The sequence below is a fragment of the Rissa tridactyla genome, chromosome 9 (assembly GCF_028500815.1).
Source record: "Rissa tridactyla isolate bRisTri1 chromosome 9, bRisTri1.patW.cur.20221130, whole genome shotgun sequence".
Taxonomy (NCBI): Eukaryota; Metazoa; Chordata; class Aves; order Charadriiformes; family Laridae; genus Rissa; species Rissa tridactyla.
The window spans coordinates 14,845,334-14,870,082 of NC_071474.1; the positions used below are offsets into that span (position 1 = coordinate 14,845,334).

Here is a 24,749-nt window from a genome sequence, read left to right on the forward strand (position 1 = left end):
TCTTGTGTATTGAATGAAGACACCCTGTGAACAAAGTAACTGTAACTTCACCCTTTCAAACAAGTATTTTTAAGCAAAATCCAATATGGAATCACAAAACCCACTGCATCTTATAGTCTTTAAGTTTCTTGATATGATAATTTCTGAAATATCACAATGAAGTTTGAGAATACAATACCAATATGCTCATTTCAATGAAATTAACTCTTATTTTTGTCATCTGTCTTTGCTGTAATCTGACCTTTAATTACACTACAAAGACAACAGAAACTTTAAAGAGCATTTACATGTTTGAACCACTTACTGTTCATTACCTCTGTGGCCAATGTCATTGGACATTAACATAAATAGGATTCTTTGTTTTTTAAAAACTAAAATGTGAAGAACCTTAGTTACAGAAATGAAAGAGGAGGGCTGGGCAGCAGAATTTGCCAACCAAAATGTATTGAGGGCTAAGAATATTCTGTCTCGATCATGCCAATCACTGAGATGTCAATAGAAGTTCAGAACCATATCTCATCATTGGTCTGGCTCTAGGATCACAAAAAATAAGCATGTTACACAGCTGCTAGTAAAAGTTATTTAGCTACTTCTACCCTGCCTTAAATTTGTACTTCATGGAGCTGTAAGAACTGTTTTAGCTGAAGCATGGTTACCACACTTAAGGGTCTTAAACATTAAACTTATATTGCCAATGACAACTCCATTCTCCATGATGCTTTATTCTTGATGGCAGGAAGCAATAAGTCTGTTTGGTTTTGTTTGTTTTGGGTTTGCATTTTTGGGGGGTTTTATTTTTTCAACTACAGAATAGCTTAGTAAATGTCTTTACTCACATAGACATTTTTCTAACATTTTTAAAGAAAATAGTGGCATAACATATAATACACATGAGAAAGAACTATGTTTTAGGGACATGTTTGCAGGCGCCATCTCATTCATAGTTTTGCAAAACAGGAAACCCATAATTGTCTCATGGAATTGTCTCAGAAAACAAATACATAAACAATGCACAAAATGGCTGGCACAGTGTAAATTAAAGCATTAAATTCATTTCTAAATCCTCTGAGCCCTCAGTTGCTATAGATGGTAGTCGATAGTAGTAAAAAAAATTGCCTCCTTGAAATGTGCTTGGTGGACAGCAGCTTGATGATTGGCAGCACAAATAGAAGACAAACGAGAAAGCCTTCAATCTGCAGCTGATGCACAGGAAGAACATGGGGAGCTGAGTTTACAATAGAGAAAACATTACCAAGCTAATGGCACAGGCAATCATTTGACCACCATGCATCTCTGATAGCAGCAGGGCATCCATTTTCAGTTAAGTGTTAGAGTACCTTTTTGCTTTCTCTGACCACTGCAGGGGTAAAACAACCTAGTGCGTGAAACCCACTGACTGGTAATAAATTACTATATTGGATACTTTTTGTTTTCTTTCAGCAATGACTTTACTGTGTATTCCTGCTATCATTACCAATTAAAGTGGAGATCACGTTAGCAAGCTATATCTAACTGTATATCAGTCCCTATGATCCAATTGCTTTGGCAAGTATCACAGGGTCAAGAGGCTCCTTTGACCTTTATCAGCTAAGTCTCTCTGACCACTCACTATTTGAAGCAATCTCAGCTGAACAGATGGACACTTTTGCCGACTCTATAAAGCTTAGAATATAAAGATAAATGAAATTGTGTTTGGGGGTTCAAACTGGTTTTGAGCATAAAATATTGTTAGCAAGTTCCACAAAAATCTCATATTTCAAATAGCACATCTTAAACCTATACAATGATCACACCACATCTTTATCTACTAGGATTTTTTTTTTTTGCAGTTTCTACAGGTAATACTAAAAACTTGATAACTTACATGTCTAGCTAGTACAAAGTCACTTCTGAATTCAGATAGCCTAATTTAATTAATTTTATAAATAAAATGACAAGCAAGAAGAAAATTTAATGTAGCCTTTTACATGACAGGAGTTAGAGCAGCATACAGCACATGATCAAACAGATCATCAAGTGGAACAATAGTAAAACAGTTGGATACTGCTGAGCGTTCAGAGAAGGCTTGGACCTTTGTTTCAAATTTCCCTACCTTAAGTTTCTTAAAAGCCCTTACTCTTTAAATTACTGCACCAAAATTTTAGTCATAAAATACATAAGAGAAGGCTTCAAATTCCCTAGGTGATGCTTGAAGAACTGGTAATAATTAGATATAAATGTGGTCTTGCAATCATATTTATGTATTTGTAACTGAAAAATAATCTATTGTTCAACAATAACATTGGTCTTTTGAGCTAAATCACATCAGCAAGTCTGCCCTGTTAAGTTCATAACCTTAAATAACAAATGTTATATAGGCTTAACTAGATTTAGTGTTGAAAATGTCTTAAATTGGGTAAAACCATACTATTTTTTACTTTCTTTTTTTTAAGCCTGGCTTGGTTTTCAGAAGAATAAATTCCCAAGAGGTACAATTCTGAACTGCATCTTTCTGCAGGATGTCATGGATATTTCATAAGAATACTTCCCCAAAACATTTTTTAGCCCTTCATTCTAATATCATCCCAATTCAACTAACAATTCAAACCAGTCTTACTAACAATGACCCTACTGTGATTTGCAAATACACAGCTGTCTTATTTTCTTGCTCAGCTGAAAGGATGAACAACCCAGGATATGTGCAAAGTTGCATTTAGTTAAAAATAGTTATAAACAGCAGGTATATAATTGAAATGGCTCTTAACATACACCATCTCTAAAAGAAGCTGCATGGGAAGAAAGGATGCAAATTATCAGCTACGCTTTCATCTCCACATAAAGACCATATGCACCTTCTAATCCAATACAGCCCGTACTGACAACCCACACATGCACTCTCCTATGTCTAACCCTACCTATCTCCTGAAGCTCCAATTCAGGGAGCACGTGAACACTTCCTGTCACTAAAAGCATCCATAGCCTCCCAAAACGGGCTCCTGAAATATGTCAGGCCTACCCTCTCCAGAGCAATGCGGGCCTTATGCATAGGGTGAAGATCATAGAGAGTAAAGGTGTTACTATAGCAAGGTCATTCATATTCCTTACCTTCACACACTTCAACTTAGTCATAGGACAGAGGAAGCTCTTGAGGGGGGCATTCAGAACTTATTCTTCTTATTCATTTACCCTTTTTAAACCCCAGTACTCACATATAAAGAACAAAGTGTAAAAAGCCTGGAGTCAGTAGTGGTGCCCCACTTTGCTTTCACACGCAATCTTTGTTTGACCTGAGGCTTCATCATTTGGACCATGCAGTCCCAAACAAAGGTGTCCGTTCATGATTAATTTTCCCATATGAACTAGTTTAAAGAAACTGCTTTGAACTTGCCTGACATTACTTTTATTATATTATTCATTACTACAACTCTGGTCATATTACTGAGGATGCCCAGATCCTCCTAAGAATTTCTCTCCCACACAGAAAAGGCTACAATGGTTTTTGAGCTTAAATCACCAATGTTTGTCTATCAGTTTAACTGCAACATAAGCAGAGTCAACCTCTTTCCTCCCAACACTAAAAGCTATTTTTTTTTTTTTAATCCCAGTGGAGAATGTTACTATCTTCGCAGCACTTTGAACAGTAATTGTGGCATCACTCCTGGTGAGTCTGTGCTACAACGTAAGTAATTAAGCCAAGAAGTCTTCAAGCTCAAGCTGTGTGATGAATAGACTAAGTAACCGGATAAACCTCCTTTTTTATCATGTACGGAAGACCACGATCAGGCAGATTGTTGGCCAGATGGATCTACTGGGCACAACAAATTTTTAATTGTTCAGCAAGAATTGTTAACACATCTAGTGCTCAATGTAGAGACTTGGTATGAAAATCAAATGTTTCTCATATTTTGTTTTCATGTCCACACTGCTTCCTCATCACAAATGCTGAACTTAAATTTTTCATTGGATTTAATGCAAATGTACATATAAAAGTGATCCTGGAGACAAATCATAAGACAGTATCAAAGAATAACTAGTAAGTAAAGCTAATATACTGAATATTCTTCACATTAGGTTTCAGCAGCAGGAAACAAGTCTACATTTTGTTTTTCAGGAAAATATTTGAAGAAATATATGTGATATACAGACAACTTTATCCAGACAACTTTTGCTTTGCTCTAGAACTCATATCACTACCCGTCTGGGCACACACTATCAGAAAGGCAATTCTAAACACAATACCTTTGACAAAGTCTCTTCTAACATTTTTATTATAGAAAGAATATAAAAATGAACTGGAGAACCACTCATCTCAAAATAAGATCCGTCGTTAACACGGACAGTCCCTCCACCATTAAAAGTTTAGATGGAAGGGAAGGGTAAGGTATTTTTCAAATGAAGTCTTATTAATTTACATATTCATTATTCAAATACTGTGTATCTTAATAAATTAATTTACCTTGAATGTAGAAGTAAATTCCCTAACCATATCTTTAGAAATATATCAGGTTAAGCGATGAGTGGTAGACAAAACATTGTCAGATTTACTCAGCACGTGGGAAGAAAAGCTGTAAGATGGAACATCTCCCTTGTTTCCTACATCATCAACTGGACAAACAACGCTACAGCAATCCACAAAACAGACTACTGACTCATGGATCTAGGAATTACTATACTGAACAATTTACTGGATGAATGAACATCCAAATATCTGTGAGAATAATGCTGAACACAGATACTACCAACACGACCTTAGAAAGAGGGTAAAAGCATGAGAATATTGTTTTTTTTCTAAAAAGGATTGATGTATATAAAAATTAAGTTACCAACCCATGGCTGGCTGCTGACTCCAACAGAAATAACGTATTTGCCCTGGGCTGCTCTGATAGTGCATATCCCATATTGGATTATAAGAGTCCCACCCATAACATTTATCTATGTAAAAAGTACTAGATAAAATCCTAAGCAAGTGGCTTTCTACTAAAGAACAACTACAACCAAAAAATCGTGAGATTAAATTCTTAAATATTAAATATTAAAATCCTGTCTAGCCTAGAAAAAGACATTCTTGGCGACTCAGGAATAGACAAGCTGGACTTTCTTCAGATCCTATATCATTCTAGGACATATAAGGACAGCAGCTAATTCTTTGTACCCATAGATATCACACTGTTCTTTCCTTAAGAGCTGTTCAATCTTACTGAAGGCAGTAGAACTGCAGAGGCTTCCAAGAGGACAATATTTGCAAACAAGCGTTCTCAGACATACCTGGTTGGTTGATTCACCCTTTCTCATAAGTGTTGCAAGAACCAGATTTGACCACCAGAACAAATAAAGGTTTGAGTATTAATATGTAGAAAAACATGTAAAGAGAATGGAAATGAAAGCACTGCTGTCGTGTGCTTTAAATTGAACACAGTTTAGCTTAGCATTTCATTTCTGCAATTTAACTGAGACAAGAGACTCAGTTATCAGAAGAAAGCTTGCACACAGCAAGTCTTTCTGCTGCAGAGTAAGGTTTGGTGTTGCAAGTCCTAGTTCTATAAATGCATTTAATTTGTCAATGTATTTCTGAAAAAGTCACTTTTTTTTTTTTGGATGGCTGTATGAGGCAGAAACCAAGGAAAATGTCACAGATTTGAATTCCTTTTGATACTTTTCTTCTCTAAAATAATACTAATTAAGCTATTAGAGGACAGGAACTTAATGTTTAGAATAGAAAATATTATTATCGCAAGTGTAAAGATTCCACCATCCTCCTATCATGGATGGTGAAGAATTCTTAATAACATCTCTGTACAACACGAAAATACAAAGGTTATAACAAAGATGATGTAATTTATTTTAGAATTATTAGAATTAGGTAGAGCACTTACAAGGAAAATCAGTTAGGCTGATCTATAGAAGAAACTGCATCTTAGGGACTAGAAAGTAGTAAAGGTCAAGTGTGAGATACGAAAATTCAAACTGTATACAACTCCACACCCAGAATTAAAAAAAACAATCATAAGTGGAGAATACGATACCATGAACACCACTTCAGTAGGATAGAAACTGTATGTTTCTATCCATAAAGTTATGTCTCTAAAAAACAAACTACAAACTTCCAAGGGACCAAGAAGGCAATTGCAGCATGACAGTTATGGGTATGGGAGAAGATGAAGACTACAACAGCAACAGCTAGGTTAGCTTCAATAAACAGTCCTTCAGTGTGAAATACTTCACAAGCACTAGTGATGTTGACCTTAGAATTACTTCTAGTGGGACGCTGTAGCACCTTCTTTAGCATAGGCTCTGATTAATTGTCCAGGGAGGGAAAACAAAAAATTTAAGTCAGTTACCTTCAGTATAATAACAGAGAAAAAACCCAACTTTGTATAAGCATATAGAAACAGTGTCTAAAATATATAGTTGAAATAAATAGTTAAGGCTTATTCTCATATTTCTGTCAGCCTGCATTACTTACTATCCACATCTGCAAGAGTAAAATGTGCTACAATAACAACTTTTTGCTTTCATTTTGCTTTGAGGTAATCAATGGAGAAAACACTGAAATCAACAAATTCTTGAATTGGTGGACCAATTCAGAAAACTGCAGTAAATTTCAGCAAAGCTGACACGTGATCCAAGCTACCAATATTTCTCAGGATCATGATGCTTTTTAACTGATACCAATTTAATCTCATAAGTCTAAAGTTATTATTTCACTGTAGCTATGTTGCTACCTTGGTCCCTTGATAAAATACTTAATTGTGAAATTTTACAGGAAATGTAGTACTGAAGTCCTTTGCATCCAAGTTACGGAGCTGGGGGTAGGGAAAGGTGGGAATATATATATATATATATATATACACACACATATACACACACACCCCTCTCTGTTTCTTCACTCATTTTCCTACTACACTTAATTAATATACTACTAAATATAGGTTCTGAACACCAGTAAAAAAAAAGTAGAAATACCCTAGGAGCAACAACATAAAAGGTTACCAACTTTAAGAAGTGTTCTGCTACTTTCTGTTCTGCTTTGTTCTTAATAATCCACTTCATACAAGTGATCAAGATCTGTAATTCCTCATTAATGCTACTCTAAATATTACAAAAGGAAAGAAATAAAAAGAACCCATGTCTAACATACCATTGTTTATGGTACCACTCCTGATTTTGTATTTGATTAGTATTATTTGGCATTTGTTCTTGTAACTTGTTTCCATTTTTCTATCAATTTCTCCATCAGTAAGATTTAGCTTGTAGTTATTTTCCAGGCTTCCAATAACAACTTTATTTTCAAATTGCATCCTTTACTATACTAAAACAAATAACTGCTTCTGTCCTACAGTCTTCATTTGTCTTTTACTTGCTCTGTGCCGCAACATAACAGATATTTCTTTTATTATTTATGGTTTCTGTACATTTTTGTTTCTTGTTTTAAGCAACTATAAAAAGACAAACTCTGGCGTCCCTACCAAGGAAATACCTTTGTTTCAGAAGCATCTTGCCTTTAGATATTTTCTTTAGAGAGGAATATGTAAGCTATTACATAAGTAAATACTAAGTTCTTTAGAACAACTATTACTAGGTAGGTCAATTTGAAAGATTTAAAATGCATTTAGAAGTGTTACAGTAACTAGTACTTAACTGCTCTGGTTATAATTATTTCTAATAAGTGCATACATCAAAATGAATTTTTACAGATCCTGTGTAAACCCTTATTCAGACACTTTGACTCTACTTTGTGTACCATGTATTAATGCTCAAAGAACAGTAAGAATAAGTTTATCATTAGTTAATTGTCAGGTTAATACATCAAACAATAAATATACTAACATCCCTATAAAAGTTCATATGTAAATAAATACTTTCTGCTGTCCTCCATCTGTCTTATTTGTTTTATACACACAGTAAAAATTACCCTTTTCTGGTCTAGATTTTCAGAAGTGTAACTCAGCAGTCCAAGGTTTAGCAATTATTGCATAAATTTTAGGAACTGCTCTTCCTCCAATATTTGTACCCAGTAGAAGCTCCATTTACATTATGGAAATCACTAGAAATATCAGTGCATGATAAACACAGATTTATATCCAATTTAATCTGAAAAGCTCGGAAACTTTCTAACATGAAAGGTTTCTGGAACATCAGGAAAACAATTCCCAGATGTATCCAGCTTTTTATGTGCATGAATGAAATCTTCATATGATGCATTGAAGCATTTTAATTTTTTTTTCTTTAAACCAGCTTTTCACACAGCTCCAATTTTCAAATATAACTATGACTTAAAGGTATGATGAGAGCTAGTTCCACATAAACACCATGAGCACACAATCTAGTGTGTAGTCTATTGTAATTAAGACCAGTGATTCAATACCTATTGCTACTGGCCAGGTATCATAGCAACCTTGTGTCACTGAATACTGCTGGAAAACTGTTCAGCACCAGCAAGACTATGCTTCAGGAAAATCTACAATGGCACTACAGATTGTCAACATCTGCGGGGGTTGTTACAGGGAGAACAACAAAGAAATCTGTTTTAAAAAAACCCGATGCTTAGAAAATTGACAGGGATAGTACAGTAGCACTACAAAAAGGAAAAAATGCAGAGAGGAAGAAGAGACCATTTTTTGTCATTAGTTACATAACTTATGCACCCACATCCTAATATCCATCCATAAAAGCTGAGAGTTGAAATAATGCTGCATTACCACATTGTTTATGTATATCCACAAAATAATTTTTTTTTCTTTTTTACTAAAAACAAGCATCATTCATCACCAACATTAATGTGAAAATAAAACAGACCCACTTTTACAATAATATTTAAACTTCCACAAACGAACTCTAGATAGTCTTGTATAAATCTGCAAAAAAAGAAAAAACAGGTTACTATGAACAAGAACCCAATATTGATTTTTCTGCGGTGCAGTAAAGCATCTCCATTCTATTTGGCTGCTGTCAAAGCCACTCTTTAACAGCTGGAGTCAAATTGCACTATTTACAGCAAGAGCCCTTGTCAAGTGGACCATAAGTATTCTAACAATACACTATTCAAATGGCACTTTGCCACACAAATTGCTGACTTGATGAATACCCTATGTCAATGACTAAGGCCAATATAAAAGTTTCATTTTTATGAGAGGTTTTACATTCACATATTAAGTAAAGCTTTCTTGAAGAACTATTAAGCTATATATTTTGGGTCTTTTGACATTGAAAATAATTAAAATCTGTTTAAATATATCAAGGGGATTTGACAACATTAATATGGATCTTGTGTTAACTGCATTTGTCACACTCATCTGTTATTGGTGCTCCCACTGGCACGTGCAGCACAATAAAAGAATTAAAACGGTCAAAACACCATGAAATCAAAGCATTCTGCTTTTGTATCTGTGATTCACATGATGACAAATGTTTTGAAAGAAAGCCTTTGAAGCTGGACTGCTATGTGAGGATATTTTTCTTCCTTCTCCTTAGGATGGAGTAAAGAGAGACCATTACCTTGCAAATGTTACTTTGTCTTAAATATAATATAACAATGTAATAATAAATATTAAGATTAAATATTTAAAATTCTGACTCTTACTTGCGATCTTCATATGGCTCATCTCATTGTACAAAATAAGGATCACTCACAAGTATAATACCAACAGGACTGAATAGCTACCACTCATTTTTTGTTACATAAATCTTCTGAAATTGAATTCTTAAGAAAGAAGCTAAAATTGACTGCACTCATTTTTTTTTTAAATAGAATGTTATTAACAATTTAGTGTGTTTTTAAATTTCTAATACACACTTTGCTAAAGAAGCAAATTGATAAATACTCATTGTACACATGAATGTTAAAACCTTTTGATAATCTGAAAGTTTCACAATGGTTTCATCTGTGTGGTCATTATATGCTTATCAATATGGTATGAAATACTGAACTCTAATAGCTACAGAACTCTCACTAATTTCATGGGATCTGGACTTCAGGAGACTATTTCAAGATGCTGAAATACGATGACTCAAAAGAATCAATACAGCACTGTTTGAAAAACCTAAAATAAGTTTCCTGCATAAGAACTAAGAAAAACAGCAGACTTTGTAAAAAGAATTCATTTCAGCAATAACAAAAACAGTGTTAAAAAAAGCCGCAGAGCTCCACGCTCCTTTTGTGTAGCCCACATTGGGCTTCTGGAATAGAATTAAGGGGACCTCCATTGTTATATTCTTCCCAGGTTCAACTACACCCTATACATTTAGCCTCCAGCATCTCCCACACCAATCTACAGAACCTGCTCTGATTGGGATGTAGGTGGGAAGAAGCACTGGATGTAATGGATGACAGATTTTTGATGAATTAAGTGGTTTCCCAACTATAGAACTTCATTTGTTAGGCAATTAGACTAAAATAACTTTACTATAGAAACAAAAAGAAGGTAAAATGAAAAAAACTCAACAGATATTTTGACAGTCATAGGGAAGTCTAAGAGGCATCAAGAATATTCTCTTAATAAAAAGTTTTCATTGGGACAAGATAATTAATGAACAAAGTTTAAGCAAGAAAATGGAATATTTCATTGAGAAATCAGAGCAGCTGAGATATATGCCCAATCAAGCACTATAAATTATTATTACAACTCCAGTGCCACCTATTGTGATATTACTTACAATTTAAGATCATGATAATCCCCAAAGCACGTTAAACTCCACAGTTTAAAATTTACCAAAAACTATTTTCCCATATTCCATAAGCAGCACATTTTCTTTCCAGCCACTTTGTTAAATCCATGCAGTTTTCAATTTAATAGATACGACCAAAACTATACTCCAAGCACAATTACTATAACTTTTTCTGTCACTCCTCTTTAAAAAGGCAAGAAGAAACTATTTCTTTTAATAAACTAACAGCGAGATCAGATTCTGTGTCAATGGCCAACTAGTGCACCATCTGCTCCACAACATGCTCAGCAGGATTACGCTCTAATAAGACTTTTCAGAAAATGGGATCAAAAAGAACTTGAGAAATCAGAATAAGGTTAGTAAAAGGTCAATGGTAAATATTAAGAGTTAAACAAAAATCATTATAAACCCAAAGTTATATGTAAATTTGTAGGTACAATAAAGAAAAAGACCAGAAAAGAAAATTCAATAATGAGGATGTGGATTAAGCTGTACTTTATCAGTCAGAATTTTGGAATATCCAATGTTTCATTTACTACAATAAAGCCAGAAAAAGGCCAGAGACCATTCTGAAAGCTGTTTCCACATGTGAATTGAGGGAAAACATTTTTTTCATCTTCCCATTCTTGTGGGAAGATTTTTTATCTGCATTTAGAGTTGAGGAATAGCAGACGTGACTTCCTCTCTTTATTGCAGAGAACAGAATTCCCCAAACCCATTAATTAAAAAGGGGGAAGCATGAACAAACAAGCAACACTGAGGCCCTATTCTTAAGATACTTTCATATCAAGAGCTTAGTGGATATATTCACTCCTGATTCACAAACAAGGTTTTCAGAAAATTGTACATGCCATTATCTTCCAACCTGAATAAGGTAATACCTACCACATTAAATTTGAGACAGTTTTAATAATTGGTTTTACATTGAACAAATACAGGCTTTTTAAATACCTATGAATAACTAATAAAAATATAGATATATCTAGGCCACAAGCAAACAGAATGACTATTGCATTTTTCAACCTTACTTCTCATTATATGGTGTCTCTGTACTCATTTTCTCAGCTTTAACAGCACATTACCACTAGTTTCAGTATGGTATTTCCTTCTGGTACTATTTCAAAATAAAAAGAAGGAGGCCACCTTTTCCATCAGTCACAATTATTTGGTTTTAACCACTTCTATAAAAAAAAAAAATCTGTAAAAAAAGCTAAGTACAGTGCCTGGACAAATGTCTCCTGAAGAGTGTCATACTTACTTGCAGCCCAGTATCTCACAAGAAACATCGCCACTCTCTTTTAACCAATAAGGTGCCAAATTTAATCCCACTAATATAAATGCAAGGCACTTACACTCTGTTCTGTGATGACGTTAACAGAAAACAAACACCCAACAAAAACTAGCACTGGATGATAACAGGAATCTGTGATTTCATAGAAAAGCAATAATGCAAAGGCAAGTAGCATTGTGCCGTGATGTGCTTTTACTCAAGACAAACATCCAAGCCGGTGGGTTTGATTGTTCTGAGGGTCCTTCTAATAGATGCAGTCATAAGCCAGAGGCATAAGGAAATAGGGTCTAACTATGGATGCTAAGTCTCTGAGAAAATACTTCTGAGATGATCTACTGGTGACTTTGCACAAGGCACTCCCCCGTCTTCCCCATTTGTTCTATGAAATGGAGTTGAACGCATAAAAACCTCAGCCTACACATCAGGGCTACACATCAGTGAAGGTGAAAGGGTAAGGAATTTGGATCACAACTCATTGCTCTTGAGAAACACTCTACTCTTCATTCTTACCTTATCTGAAGATTTTTCTGTATGAGTAAGACTGTAAGAGACCATGTCATGCTTATAAGAGCTAGAGGGTTTGTATCCAATGTTTTTATTTCTTTTTGATTCTTGAGATACAGGAAGTAGGGCATCTGCCACTAAGTATTCTGAATCTTCAATGGAAGCAAGAATTGCTTTTGCTGTTTCACCTGTTTCATGTCGTTCCAGCGTGCCTAGAGAAACACAACAAAAGCCGTAATTTTTTCAAGGTTCTACACTATTTCATATTGTAGCAAAGTATCATAGTATTAACATATTACATTTCATGTGAGCAGATAAATCATGAAACATTTACAGATGAGCCAACTAATTCCTCATTCCTGGACCTTAAAAATGTAATTTCACACAGGAGTCTGTTCTACAGCATTGCTATGTTTAAAAAAAAAAAATCACTGCAACAAATATCTTAGATTCAGACCGCAAGAAACTTAAGATATTTTGTATAATATGTGAAGTCAGATGCATTTTTAAAAGGAGCAAAAGAAATTCAGAAGAATACCACTTGCCCTAACTCTGTTCAGAAGTGTCATTTGTTTTCTTCTCACAAAGCCCTCATAGAGCATCTATATTGTTAACAGTGTAAACAATAACACCTTTATGTAATACTTTAGTGCTGTCCTCTAGTGTTCTAGATTACAAATAACAAGAGAAAGCTCAACTTTTTCCTTCCATTCCTGAAACCCATCTTTACCTCTGACACTTTTTAAACACCTGAATATACATAGTACATGTAGCTTAGTAGTCAGGAACATGAATACAACATTTCAGAGACTATTTCATCACCCATGTGGGTCTAGGCAACCAAATTCCTTTAACTGTTATACCCAATTATTTTAGTAATAATTTATTTAGTAATAATTTTTCTAATAGTACTTAATGTATAACTAACATTAAAGTATCTAAACTGAGATTAAATATTTGAAATGAGCTTTTATTATATACTACACATTTCCTGTAGGAATTAAATTCCTAAGAAATTGCTGAAATGGCGTTTCCTATAAATATCAGGGATAAAAGAAACGTGAAGGATTTTAAAAGTATTAAATATCTGCCGTAACTTGAAGTCTTTTTTCGCTTAAGTTTGAATTCTTTGTAGCCTCAAGTAATAAAACATGAATTTTCCTTTTTGCTGCTACCAGAAAAAATATGTAACATTGAAGTTCTATCAGTAACACCTGCTAAAAATATTGGACTGGGATTGAGGGATCTCATAGGATAAGTGTTTGTGTGCACGTGTGTATAAAATCTCTTTATCTGAAATTATTTCTCTGAAACTCATCCATTTGTGTTCACTGTAGTATCACCTCTGTTGCTTGCATGGCCAAGAGTCTTTGAATTCGGAGCAGAAGAAAGTAATGCATCTGATTCTTCGCCCCCTACAAAAGCAACTGAATACCATGGATTACTATAATATCACACTGAAAAAATAAGGATTAGCCCCAGTTATTTTTAATATGTCATTTTCTTCACCCCTCCCCAGGATTTGCAGCCAGTGTCAGGGATCATTACAGAACTGAATATTTACTGTAAGGAAAGCAAGTTGCCTAAAGATCTTTACAGTTGCACTATCTACAAACACTTCAAAACAATAATGGCTACAAAGCTCCCCACGCTGCAGCATTTCAAAATTTCAGGAACACAAAAACTATACTATCAGATGCCTACAAGGAAGGATTATTTGTAAAGTTTAAAAGTTTGGAAATAATACAGTTAGTCAGGTAATATTATTTTGGCCTCTTTATATATGCAATATAGTCTTTCAAGCTACAAGCATGACTTGTTTCCCCACAGAACACCCTGCATCATTCAGAGCAAAAGATGAACAAAAGTCACCAAGGAAGTAGTTGCTCTCCCTTATTGTTCAGTGTGAAGGACTAAGCTTTCTCTACTACCTTCTGCAGCAAGCCCACTATGCAGGGAATATTTATATGTATACACACATCTGTATCCATCCTTGTTTTCTGTATCCCTTTTGTCTATGCAATTCACTTCTAGAGTACTCAAATGCTTCAGAAAGACTATTACCATAATATCCCTGTGAAATTACAGGGTATCGTATTATTTTTACGGGTGAGGAACTAAGGCAGATATTACAATAGATTTTTAATAAATCCAAGAATTTTGGGGGCATGGTATTATATTTCAAAGACCTGATTACACATACTCTTTAGCATTAGACAGAACTTCAAAAATTCAAAACAGGTTTTGCTAGCTCCAGATGCGTATATGAGCGCTTCACCAACAGTCATCTCTCAGAGCCAGACTATTTTACGGAAGAATTTAGTGATCTTTATTTTATCCAGTGTACTTTACATTTCCAAAGAGACGAATACACTCATTTGCAGAGTGCGTAGGTGGCAGAGACAAAATAAAGGAAGAGATCTGCATTCTGTGATTCCTGAATACATCTTAAGAGAAACAAATGGGAGGTGTTGGGGGGAAGGATGGAGAAACCTGTGTATGCGACAAAGACATTCCGACCACTGCAAACAGTCAAAAGAATACTGGGGCACGGTGGTTGTTGTTCCAGAAACAGTTATTCGTTAGGAATATGTTGTCTCTGATTTTAAAGGAAAATCAAAATAAGAAGAGTAAGAAAAGACACAGTCCGTACATGGGGGTACAGGAAAGAGGACAGAAATAAAGACAATTCTCAAACCTGAAGTATTTTAAACCCAAATGAGCCCAAAAGCTTTTGACAGGGGAGCATAAAATAACAATGGATGAAAGGGAAAAAGATAGGGTTTTCTATGTAGCAGCAACACCACTGCTACGACCCCCTACTATACATACAAAATACAGGAAAAGAAAGTCTTTATCTCTCTAAAGCTGTGACCATGGCAACCAAGTCTCAGGAACAGACAAGAGTGGAGTATTTCACTCTCCTGGGCAGCTTTGGACCACCAGATGTGACTGGCTAGAGACTGTTACAACATCTTATTCTTCTTCTGGACCAAGTACTACAAATTGTGTCTCTTGGTGTTAGCGCTGCCCACACGGTTCTCCAGGTTCTGCTCTTACTGAATGATGTATTTTTCCTGGGGAGGTCACGCATATTATCCTGCCTCAAGACGAGGTATTCACTGACATCACATGACCTGCCATATCACCAGGCTCCAGTGCTTTCTGTTTGCTGTCACAGCTAAAGTATTGAAAAATCCTCAATATTGCAGTGCTGCTGTGACCTAGTAACTCAGCTGAATCTTACAGCATAACAGTGATCTGTGAATGAGAAATTGTTTCAGAATTGATTTTATTTAAAAAGAGCATGTGCTCAAGAACAAATCCTTTTCTTTACTAGTAGCCAAACCAAAAACCTCACTTTTCAGAACAAGTATCATCTGTAATATTAGCTGTTTTATTCTCTGTCAAGATCTTCCTTTCCATAAATACCTATTTAATCTGAAAAGAAACTGCTTTCTTCTATGCTGGTAGAGTCAGGCAAACAGAAATGTTCCTCACTAAAAGATGCTTGAATTTGACAAGTCTACCATTCTGCTCCAAGACAGTGGTCAAGCTTGAAAAACATCTCCAAACTGCTAGTGCTACCATTCTAATATCAAATGGTCCAAAACAGATGGAACAAACATTGTGTTAAGTAAGCATATATATTTCCAACAAATGTCAGGACAAAAGTAAATGCAATTTAACAAACAGAAATGGGACAGATCAAACAAAACTCAGTCTATTAATACCTAATAATCTTTAAAAGAATATTTTACATATAGGAATAGGTTAACAATGGAGATGCCCTGTGACAACAGCACTGTATTACAGACACACATAGAGTGTCTTGGCAGACACTCCATAATGCTTTTTGCATTTGGAAGATTTCTGTCGTATAGTACAACTGCTGCACATTACCGACATTCTTCAGAATACGCATTTTCAGAATAGCATTAGCAAACTATTGTCAGAATATCCTTCAGCTAAAGAAAGCAATGAAGAACAATACAAAGAAAACTACCGGAATATCATATATAATGCAGGTTTAAATACTTAGGTAAAAAGAGCAGCTGGCCAGTGCAGCCAGTGCTCATCTCAGGATTTCTACTGCAGACACAACATCCTGAAAGAAGGGACATTAAAACTCCCCTGTTCTCTCACTGACACCATCTAAGTTACTCTAAGTAGTAAAGGACAATAATCCTGTAACAGGAATTGTCAAGATACAGTAAGTGTGCTAAACTGGGCTGAACAGAAGAAGTGGCCAGGTCTGAACTTGGAAGAGATGAGAGCAGTTTCTGTCTATGTCTTTATTATCATTTGAAACACAGCACGAGGATAAGAATCCATCCCTTAATGTCTGCAATGAAACACCACCACCACACCCCCCCACCCCACGATATGAACTCTTCCGTCTGAATACACTGACCACATCAATCAGTTCTCATTTCCACTGTTTAGGTTTTTTTAAATATAATGTTACACTTCACTATTAATAAGAATGAAGATCAACTATAAGAAACACATCCATTTAAAGACACACACGCATAAATTCCACACATGTTCCACCTAGTACATAAAGTACATAAAAGTATGCATGTGTATGTATACATATGAATACAAAGACACCTGACTATTCTCAGTATAAACGAGCACCCTTAGCTTCTGCAGATTGTGCAAAAGATGACATTGCCTTTTTTTTTTCCTGAGGCAGACTTTTCCAAGCTCCACTACCTTTTATTATTCTACATCAATAAGTAGTTACTGAACAATGACTCAAGTTTAGATAACTATGAAATATTCAAGTGCAAGCTACAGACTGACCTGAAGCTTACATGTAGAAAATATAAAGGTAAAATATTAGTTACATTTTAACTTGACTGACAAATTAAAACAAATAAACAAAAAAACACCAAACACTAAACTTCCACAAAGCATATATATTCATGCTTATGACTTATTTTGAATCATTCACATTTTCAAAATACACTAACCAATGTTTCCTCATCCTTTTTGTCTTTTAGAAAGGGATTTAAGTGACAGTGTAAGATGTGCAGAGAAACTACAGTAAAATGGCAACCTTGCATCTTATTGCATGTTAGCACTTGCATCATGTATGTTACATTTAACATACCTTGAATTTCTTCATAGAAAAAGATTGTCTAAACTAGAAATCATTTAATGTTGCAGTAAGTGTTAATTGTTTAATGTTACATGACTCTGGGCCCAAGAAGTTACCTTGTCTCAGTTCAATAGTGCACAGCCGGGTTAACTCACTCCCTGCAGATTCTCCCTTTCTCTAAGGTTACCTCTTAGGCATCAAGGTGAGGGGGAAAAGAAATCAAGATTCTCAGCCCACGTGGTGTCTGCCCTGACTATTAATGTTGAAGGTCAGTCCATGACCTAAGCACAGAAGAGCTAAATCACTAGAGCCTTTTTCCAAATATGAAAAGCTTCCTTCAGGGGAGATACACGCCTTTCCCAGTCTTCAATTAACTCCTCCTAGTAAGGCAACAGTTTACATAATATTTGAGTCACAGTTTTGTAAGGGCCATTCTTTTTATGTTCACAAGGGATAATGAAATTAAGTGCACTATAACTGTTTGAGAGATCACTGTTAGGAACATCAAATGAGACATATTTGTCCTAATATCAGAAAGAGTATGCACAAAAGTGTTTTTTTTGTATAACCAAGCAAACTTTAGGGCCCATATCCTGGGTGCATTCACAGATGTACCTGACTTAAGATAAATCTGTTACTTAACTTGCTTACCAATATTCTATTGTGTAATTCTAAAACGAAGGAAAGCAAAGATATTTTGTGGGTGTGAATTGAGTATGTGTAGAATTTCTGAGTGTGTGTACAAGACTGATTGAATTACAGGACTTTTTTTAAAGCACAGGCTTAGGCTGAAACAAGAAGTTTTACTGAAACTTCAGAGCATCTCAGAAAAACAATGACAAAAATCAGTGAAGCAACTGGTAACATACCGTCTCTTCCTGAAAAACTTGCATCGCTCCAAAAGCCTTGAATGTTTTCATTCACATGAATTATGGCAATTTTATCAAAAATTTTATTTTACTATCCAAATGTCTAACAAAAGTTCACTAAAACAACTGTATAGTCATTTCCGTCAAGTAACACTTACCGCAATTTGACCATTTGGCACTTTTGAAGATTTATGGTTTATCATCGATTAAAGATTAAGCTCATTGCCCTACTCACATGAACTGCAGAGATCAACCTGGTGCCCCTTCCTATCAAAACCATTTCACAATTACTGCATCTTACTCATGAAATATATAAGTGACTTTGATTTCTGACCAGCGGCATAGGAACCTACAGGCAACTTTGTTAGCCAGGCTTTTTTGCTCCCAAGAATATAAAAAATACACACGTAGTATGTTTCACAAAAGACTTATGAAATGTAGTTACCAAGGACTCTAAAACTGAGTTTTGCACCAGCCGAGATTTTTAGGCTATGCAGCATTCATTAAAAAAAACAAAACCACAAAACCAAAAGAAAGAGGTAGTGATTGCTATGACTTTGACCCTAGCTGCACCACAGCCTCCAGCATATGAAACGCAACCACAGGATTTATCAGCCAGGCCACACTCACCCAACTCAAATCTCATTCTGACCAATGACCTGAAGAGAAAAAGAGAGAAAGATGGAGACACAGAGGGAGAGAAAGAAAAAAATGGAACAGATACCAAAAAAGACTGTAAAACACTGAGTTTTGCAAGGACAAAATGGTCACAACAGTGTAGTTATTGTTGCTTCTACAATTATCTAGCCATAAATGTATGCTAAATTAATGACCAATTTTACTTTGATACAGTTCAAAGAGTTTCATTAAAACTGTACAACTTCTTTCCTCACAGCCACCTGATGAAACCTAAACCTTAGTTTTACAAACAGTTTAATCATTAACTTCTTCCTGAAATGAGAGAAGCTGTCAGACAGACTAAATAAGGGTTCACTTAAAAAAAAAAAACAAAACAAACCCCCCCACACTCTGCAACTTGTAATACTTCCACAGAGTTTACCAGAGGTTTAGAAGACTTATTATTGTTGGCAATTATAAAAATATTGGAGCATATATAACTACATACAAATTATCTTTAAGCAGTGTTTGAAGTGTTCCAGCATGTTTGACCATCAATACGATCAAAGGTTTGATCTAACACACCACTACATGCAGAGTAATTGCATTCTCTCCCCAGCAAGGATGCTTCTGAAACAGAAGAGGTTTTATGTTAACAGTTTAAATTACTCAATGTGACATTAACATTGCAAGAAATATTTTCAGAGTATTTCTAAACTGGTCTATTTTATATAAAGATTTGGTTTTTTTTTTTGCAATACAAGTGATCACGGATGGATTTGACTAATGTTAGACACTACATATTTAATGGGGGCTGCCAATCTCATTAAAAGTCCGTTTTAGCATACTGATACCTGTGTAGTTTTTAAATGCTTAAGTTGTCTATGCTTGACAGCTACCTTCAGATGGTAGGATTTTTCTTTTTTTTTTTTTTGTTTCCCAGCAAAAGTGTTTCAAACCATTTATCATTGATGTTAAAGTCATGAAACACATGGGTGTTCCATAAAATCTTCATGCCTTAAATTATGGACTCAAAGCTGGACATTACACTTCTGTGAAACACACTGTCAATCCTGATGTCTCACTCTCACCACAATGACAATTTTAATTGAAGCACCACTACCTTTTCAGTTTGCTCAAGCAAGAGAGGTCTACACAGAATCCATCCCACACAACAAATGAGAGTCGATCTTATTACAGTGAATGGAAGTGATAGGCTTTCATTTATCTATATTTAAAAAATCAAGCTATACACATGTAGAAAATCATATGTAAGTATCAAGATAATGCTAAGTTTGCAAAGATGGGTAGTAATAGCAAAGAAAGTCTCTGAACTGAGGTAGCAGACCCTTTTATGCACGTTTCTGGTGCATTGTATACATTAAAACATATTTTTAAAATTACATAACACCTAGAATGTTCTAAGAATAACTCCATGGAAAGCACTGTCATTTTTAGGATTTCTGCTTTCTTAGATGAAGAAATTAGAAGCTGAGACAATTGTAATGCTTCTGCACTTCACAGGAAAATGGCAGAAATATTGTAACTAAGCACGCAGATACTGTGATAACCAAGATGGCAAAATAAAGCAAAAAGTTTTTGGGTTGGTTTTTTTGGTGGGTTTTTTTTGGTTTTTTTGGTTTGTTTTTTTTTTTTGTTTGTTTTTTTTTGGCCGGGGGGCGGGGGGGGGGGGGGGGGGAGAGTTGGACTAGATGACCTTTAAAGGTCCTTTCCAAACCAAATTATTCTATGATTCTATATTCAGAAAAGGATGGAAATAGGGCACAAATAGGGAAAGCAATACACATTAAACAGTATGGATAAAACAAAGTGTTATATAGATATTTAGTTAGTTTTTGTCCTCAGGAGTTCAGAAGTCCATGAAAAGAAAACTAAATGCAGAATTGCACAAATTAGATTTGTGCAATCAGATTTGCATGAATGGTTCTAACCTTAACGTCTCTGAGCTTTTCAAAGCTTAACTTCATAAACTTCTTTTCCTTCAAACATGTATCTCTTAGTGTAGAGTTATATAACTGTACTATAACAGTCTCTATATTTTTATTTTTTCATCCCTAGCAACTCAATTTTACATTGAAAACTTTAGTTACATCCTTTATTTTTAATTAATTGTCTTGCCTGTAATTAAATGGTACAGAATATTAATAAGTAGAAGATAAGGATCCATAAACAATTCAGAGGTGAGAAGTCGTCAAAAAAAGAAAATAAAAGTCAAGCAGGTATTTAACTTAATAAAATGCTTATTATGACATTTATAATCCAAAATCATCTTATGAATTATATTTTCCAGCAGTGCACATTTCAAGCAGATACTGTAAAATCACCACTGCCATTAACAGAAACACAGATTATATACTAAAAGTTACCATGATCACCACAGCTCTTGTACAGATAGCAAGCACAATGTGGAAAACACTTGTATTGAATTTGAAATTGATATATGAATAATTTATCTAAAGTGTTTATTAAAAATGTGTTAGAAATTTTAATCAGAAAAATTAATGGAGTGTCTTGTTCCTGAAGGACTGGATCATCCTTCAGATTATTCAGTGCTTTTGCAAAATTAAGAAATCTGATTTTGTGTATAACAAATAATTGTTCCTTTGCATGTAGATCCCCAGACTAGGAGCTTAGAATATGACACAGCGTTTTTTGAACTTTGATTTTTACAGCTCATAAACCATTTTTTAAAAAACATCTTCTAAACAAGTAGTGAAAAATTAATGGCACTGCTACAATAACATGTGAAAGCATCCTTACTGGCCATCCGAAAAAGATCAAAGGAAGAGGTTTTCAGCATTTTGGACATGCTATGAATGCAAGTGAGCCGTATCTGTACTTGAATTTATTTCTAAGATAGCATATTAGCAATAACAGTAGTGACAATGTCACAGACTACAATGCAGTATCACAATCCCCAGTGTACCCAGATAAGAAGCCTATCTAGTAAGACTAGCAGGCCACCACGTCTTCTCAAACTGAAGTGCAGTAATGCCCCAACACATCTTAATTCCTCTATCTTAATATCTTATACACTCTCTATTCAATCTATTTCATCTGCCATCTGAACGACTTAACTGGACACAGTCTTCAAAAAACATGGTTAACTACACAAATACCAACTATTATTTTTTGATGATTTTGACCTTTTCTAGTAAGGATTGTAAGCATACACTTAATTTTGACTGTACAGGAAATCTGACCTCAGCAGAAATACTGTTTAGGCATATGTTTCATTTTTTTTTTGTGCACTGGGGCTAGCGTCATGCAAGAAAGTTATCGAAACTTGCATTCCCTGGGTGAGTACGAAAAATACAATGTAGCCAGCGTAAAGTTAACTGCCTATTATTATAACTCAAGAAAAAGCCTTACTTAGTGATTTTATTCTATTTTTAAAGTCACACTAAGCATGTTGTAAAACAATAAAAGACAACAAGACTTGCAAGGCAGAAGAAAATAACAGGAAATTGGCAGATGATTCATTCTGCGAGCATGACAAACTTCAAGGAATAAATTCACATTAAACTAGTACTAACTGAAAGACTAAATCTACCTCTGATAAATGAAGACTGCTACCTCTGAGCAAGGAAGATTGCTCTTTAAAGTCTGCCCGCTCCTTCCTCACTCTTGATACATATAAGATAGGAATGTGGCTCAGTAGATGTGCTGCCATATGCTGTACACAGCAAGACAAAAAAACACCGATCCTTTTATGACTACATCTTATCATACTGATATTTACTGTTTTCAAAAAAGCAAAGATACCAACTGCTTAGGAAAATGTAAAAGCAAAATAGATAACACATAGTTTCCTTATTGAAGCAGATTTCAAGTGGTGGCTATTGGAAGAAATATTCTTCCAATTAGAATAAAATTTGTTATTGATTTTCATATTTGTCTTCTAGGACACATAAGTTTAGAACATATCCTGTACACATGTTATATTAATATGCCAAATGTATTAGTAGATCAATATTTATTATCATGGAAAGATATTCCACTGTAATGGAAAGTTGCTGTATTCATGTATTAAAATTTAGGCAAAACACATTAAACTACACAGATATTAGTTCATGGCTTCTGTACTGTTCTCTGTATTACTACTCACATGCATGTGCAATAACATTTAAACTTAGAATAGAATAATTTTCATTTGTTCTATAAACCAAAGGACTAAAAGGATGGGATTCAATTTATCTTATTCTAGACTTGCAATAGCAACAGGCAATTAGCTTTGCTTTTTTTTTCCCCCCCCACACCCCTCTTCTTTTGACTCCCTTTGTAATCAATGGGGAAAAGATACACACTTCTCCTTATTCCTGCTTCCTTCTGCTCATTACAAAACCAACATGAACTACTATCTCATAGGCAGAGGTCTTAAGTATAGATAGAAGTCTCAAGTTAGATAAGGTAAATTGAAGTCAACTAAACTCTTGGTATTTGATGCATTTCAGCATAAACTATGCTGAAATGCCCATTTATTCAGAATAAAGGCAGGCCATTGTACTCGGGCAACTTCCCAGTGACCACATAAAAGAAGGTATCTTTGTCAATCTCATGAAGAGAGGGTGTACCAAGTTCTATATGAAGTAGAATCATAGAACCGTCTAGGTTGGAAGCGACCTTTGAGGTGCAGCCTCACCAGTGCCAAGTACAGTGGGACAATCATTGCTCCATCCTGCTCGCCACACCATTCCTGACACAGACTTGATAGTACTAAGTAGTACTTAAACAGTACTGGCTTGGATTTTAATCTGTGTGATGATGTTTCTACCACCCCATAAAGTCTATAAAACCTATTATGAAAGCCTGCTAAAAGACTGCTTAAACATTTTAAAAACTTCAGAACGCTTTTTCAAAAAGTGTCAGCCTTTGTCATAGGAAATTGGATGATGACCTGTTATGCATAATGAAGTCCTTGATCTGCTTAGGTCATCCTCTTAATTACCTGGTGGAAGGACAGTTTTGGAGCTAAACTGGTATAACCAAAAGACAGTCATAGGTACTAGATACCCCAAACTTTTGTAAAGTCATCTGTCAAATTCAACAGAATTATCGCTGACTCTACAACAGTGTAAATATCAAAATATTCATGGAAATTCCTTAATCCACAGCCTGAAATTATAAACAGACTGGCTGTTTTCCCAGTTATCCATTAACTCTAGTATAGTAACACTGTTCAGATTTTTTTAAACAGTGATATATGAGTCTGACACAAAATCAGGTCCTCCACTTACTTTCACTTAAAGAGGCAAAGCCTCAGTCACAAAGCTAACTGCATAGTTGGAAGAAAAACTGAAAAAAAAAAACCACCAAAAAACCAGACACACACAAACACTGGCTACAGAGACAACAAAAACTTTTATCTTATGTCAATTTCCATAATGGAATCCAAGCACAAAGCTACCACTTAAACTTTATCTGATTTAACTGCGTCAGGGAATACACTCACAGGTAACTGTATAGGCAAGTGGTACCATGCATGGCTGCCTGTTCATTTGCCAACAGATGAAAATCATAATGAAAGGCTGCTGTGTTTCTGTAGAGGTTTGTCTGTGATGCTGTATACATCTTTCCCATACAGCTGAACAATGCTTCGTCTTCCTGAGTGACACTGAAATATCTACATAGCTCTTGATCTAGGTCAGGCCAATTTCAAGGATCAACGCCATGACCCCTTGTGTTCTACTGCAAT

General features: G+C 35.1%; 1 protein-coding gene across 4 annotated transcripts in view; it reads right to left on the minus strand.

Annotated features, from left to right (window-relative positions):
- Nucleotides 1-24,749, minus strand: part of WDR72 (WD repeat domain 72) — a 122,065-nt gene that overhangs the window by 63,486 nt on the left and 33,830 nt on the right. For all 4 annotated transcript variants that reach the window (XM_054215051.1, XM_054215052.1, XM_054215050.1 and 1 more), the window contains one exon: nucleotides 12,446-12,651. In XM_054215051.1, coding sequence (XP_054071026.1) covers nucleotides 12,446-12,651 — 206 coding nt within the window. The remainder of the gene's footprint in view (nucleotides 1-12,445; nucleotides 12,652-24,749) is intronic.